The sequence below is a fragment of the Triticum dicoccoides genome, chromosome 2B, assembly GCF_002162155.2.
Source record: "Triticum dicoccoides isolate Atlit2015 ecotype Zavitan chromosome 2B, WEW_v2.0, whole genome shotgun sequence".
In the NCBI taxonomy this organism is placed as follows: Eukaryota; Viridiplantae; Streptophyta; class Magnoliopsida; order Poales; family Poaceae; genus Triticum; species Triticum dicoccoides.
In genome coordinates, this window is record NC_041383.1 from 215,366,000 (window position 1) to 215,369,643 (window position 3,644).

The following is a 3,644-nucleotide window of genomic DNA, read 5'->3' on the forward strand; positions in this document are numbered from 1 at the left end:
GTTCTCTGATCCTACAAGGCGACACCTCTATTGTTGATGTTTAGCTTTGATTAGAATTTGTGAACTTCTGCTGTTGCATATGGTGTTTCAACATGCTTCAAATGTTTATGGTGTTTGTTGTGCACAAATGGCTGATTTGTTGTAATAGGTTATGTATGCATGTTGGGAAGGTCCGAAGCATTTCTTCATTGTTGTTTCTGCATGGTCTTTGATGCCGCGTTAGTTATGATTCATTTTAAAACGTAAATGGTGTAGTAAATGGAAATGTGTTGCATGCATGCATATATTTTGTTCTTGTCATGTATTCAAATTGTTCTCACAAATGTGGACGGAAATGAAATGTTGTTGCAAACATACGAGACATGTTGCATGCGTTTGTTTTTATCATACGCCTTGGGGTTATGACTTTAGTCAGATTCGACAGTTATGGCGGCGACCTATTTTTTCCAAGCTACAACAAACCGACGCCTCGGCCAACCCCAATTAAATGGCAAGATGAGGCGTTCATAAATCTTTATAATCTGGCAAAGATTTAAAATTGGTCTCCGCCAATGCACGCATATCTTCCTATAAAGCACCACATACGTGTCACACAAAGATACGTTAACGAACACTTATCCGCCCTAACTTATCTTCGATGCTTTGACTTTTGTGATCCATTTGAAAACATACATGCTACAATGAATGGAAATCTGTTGCATACATGCCTACATTTTATTGTTGTTTGCTAGTGTTGAAAATGTTGTGAAGTTCTCCTCGCAATTTTTTTGAATAATGTGAAGGAAAATGCAACAATGTAGCAAAGATACAACACATATTGCATGCAGGGTTTTAACCGGATGTCTCGTGATTATGACTTGAGTAAAATACGATGGTTAAGCAAGCGCCTTTCGGTTTAAGCTTCAGCCGGCTGACGCCTAGCACGGCCTGAATTAAATGGAAAGATGCAGGCGTGCATGAATCTATAATCTCAAATGCAAAGATTTAGATTTGTCCTCCATCAATGCACGCATATTATCCCGAACGCAGCTGTGGCGGGCCTAGATGTTGATCAAACAAGATGCCAATCTTCTCATTCACAACAAAAATGCCAAGTATAATTATTTTTAGTGCTAGCATTTTTAGTCTATCACTATGTGTATTATAATGGTAGCATGATAAACTGAAGGGCCGAGATCACGCCATCACAGAACCCAACGACACCCCGACCGTCAGATCATCCATCCACACGATCATGGCTTGATCACCAAGTCAGACACAGGCGCATACGCACGGCCTCGCGGTCGCATACGTGCGCCCCGGCCCGCCGCCTGCCTTCGCGTAACCACTGGAGGAGAGCACAGTGCCACACCCCGCAGTCCGCACTACCCTCACTTCCCCAGCGCCACTATATATGGCCACCCCAACCCACGCCTCCCCTATCAATCGCCCCCGCACACCCACCACTCCCCTACTTGTCCACCTCCCTCTTGCTCCGGTCAACCCTGCGTCGGGGCCGATCTCCGCCAGCCATGTCGACCGACGACGTGTCCCGGAAGTCGCCCGTGCCGCCGCCGTCCCCTCCGCCGATGGACTCGTGGGCTCGGGGAGGGCGTCGCTCCAGGCGCCGTGGCGGCGGCGGCAGCGGCAGCGCCAGCTCTGGCGGCGTCGCCGAGTCCGAGGAGGAGTACCTGGCGCTCTCCCTCCTCATGCTGTCGCGCGGCGTCCGCGGCGAGGTCGAGGACGGCGGCATCGGAGGCTTGAAGGGCGTGGGAGCGGCGCCGACCAAGGCGCAGGGGTACGAGTGCTCCGTGTGCGGCAAGGTCTACGCGTCCTACCAAGCGCTGGGCGGCCACAAGACGAGCCACCGGAAGCCGCCCACGCCGCCAGTGGCGTCAGCAGGCGGCGAAGAGGCGTCCGGCGGCGCCCCCGTGGAGGCCAAGGTGCACCAGTGCTCGCTCTGCCACCGCAAGTTCCCGTCCGGGCAGGCGCTGGGCGGGCACAAGCGCCTGCACTACGAGGGCGGCGCCGCGACCGACGGGACCGGCAAGGACAAGGAGGCCGCCAAGGCGAAGGCGGCGGCGCTGCTGAGGGACTTCGACCTGAACCTGCCGGCGTCGGGGGTGGCCGGGGACGAGGCCGAGAGCCCGCCCCCGGAGGCGAAGAGGGCGAGGTTGATGCTACTAGCAGTCTGATCGATCACTGATCAGTGGCGGCGGCGCGGGATTTAGGTTTTTGATTGCTGGTTTTAGGAGGAAATTCCTCTCTAGGCTTCGATTGTTATTTGGTTGGTTCAATTTGTTCTGGCCCCGGATTGGAATTGCGGTGTTGATATGGTAAGCGTTAAGCGCTTAGCGCTGGCGTGGCTAGCTGGTAATGGTATACCAAATTTGCTTACCTGTCCATATTTTTGACCCCGGCCGTTGGATAAAGAATCCGGCGGCTGGCTGGGAATGGGATAGGACTTGCTTTGTAAGCCTTTGAGCAAAAAATATAGAAACTTTTGTTCTTTCCTTTTCCAACTTCGTATCGAAATATATCTTAGTATGAAAGTGAAACGCTTAAAAGAAAATTACTGCTTACAGCTAGATCACGGAAAAAGAACTCATCGTTGCTTGCTGCTTTTCACTATTTCATCAGCGGCCGTGGGATGTCCTCACTAACACTGCAAGCAAGCTACACGCGGCTGGCTGTTAAAATAGGGCGTGCATACATGGACAGGGACATGGACGCCGCTTTGACCTCTCAAACATAGGAAGGTTACAGAGGGCGGCCGTAATCAACCGTCCAGCCCCACCTTAATTGTTTCGACATGTAACCATCATCAAAACTCAATTACGCTTCAGTTTCATCAACAAAGAATTTTGTTTTAGATAAAACGGAACAGAAGTCTCGTCGCAAAAAACAAACAAAAACAGAGCAAAAGTCAACTAGGGTTCAATTGGGAAAACATGTTGGCCTTGTGAAAGCCATAGTTAGTTTCCATTAAGTTGATGACTAATTCCACATGGGAGGGTGGTCGAGGGTAGTGCCGTAGTGGCCATGATGCATGCACTTGTATGTAGCAACCTGGAACATTCTTCCAGCTCCCATCCGTCTTAGCTTGTTGTTGAATAACGCCTCAGTCTCAGTGCAATGCATAATATGCATGCTAATTACGACCTACGACCAGGACTTTGCACTCCAGCTTTACTTAATTAACAGCGCAAGCTGTGTGTGCGTGTGCGGTTTCATACCTCCTTGCTGACAGCTTTGGATATGGATCAAGCGAAAGGTTGATCAACTAACCAAGCAACAATACAATTGTTAAGTAGCAGTACTATGAATAGCGAAGCAGAGAGGTCACGTCGAGCATCCCGGGTGTCCTGTCTGTCCCGCCTCAGAAATGAGACGGAGTACGTGCGTGCGTGACCGGGATCGGCCGGGGTGTCGTTGTCGAGGCGGAGCCATGCCATGGGATGCATGCCCCGGCTCTAGAAGACAGGCCAACGCGGCGGCATCCACCGGACGCGTGGACTCGGCCTCCGGCTGCCGACGGCACGGCACGGCAGGTGTTGCATGCGCCCCTCCGTGCTACGAGAGAGAGCTTGTAGGGAACCTTGTGCTGTGCCCGGCCGCTCCTAGGCATTTTTGCCTGCTTGGTTGGTTCATAACTTTATATATCA

The 3,644-nt window shown here is 51.3% G+C and overlaps 1 protein-coding gene across 1 annotated transcript; it reads left to right on the forward strand.

Moving 5' to 3' along the window:
- Window positions 1-1,439: 1,439 nt before the first annotated feature.
- Window positions 1,440-2,376, forward strand: LOC119367577 (zinc finger protein AZF1-like). The gene has a single exon (XM_037633056.1). It carries the CDS (start codon window positions 1,512-1,514, stop codon window positions 2,172-2,174), a length of 663 nt encoding a protein of 220 aa, XP_037488953.1. The 5' UTR covers window positions 1,440-1,511; the 3' UTR covers window positions 2,175-2,376.
- The last annotated feature ends 1,268 nt before the right edge of the window (window positions 2,377-3,644 follow it).

Bases quoted from the DNA above. Each gene is read 5' to 3' on its own strand.
- LOC119367577 (XM_037633056.1), top strand. From the start codon at position 1,512: ATGTCGACCGACGACGTGTCCCGGAAGTCGCCCGTGCCGCCGCCGTCC.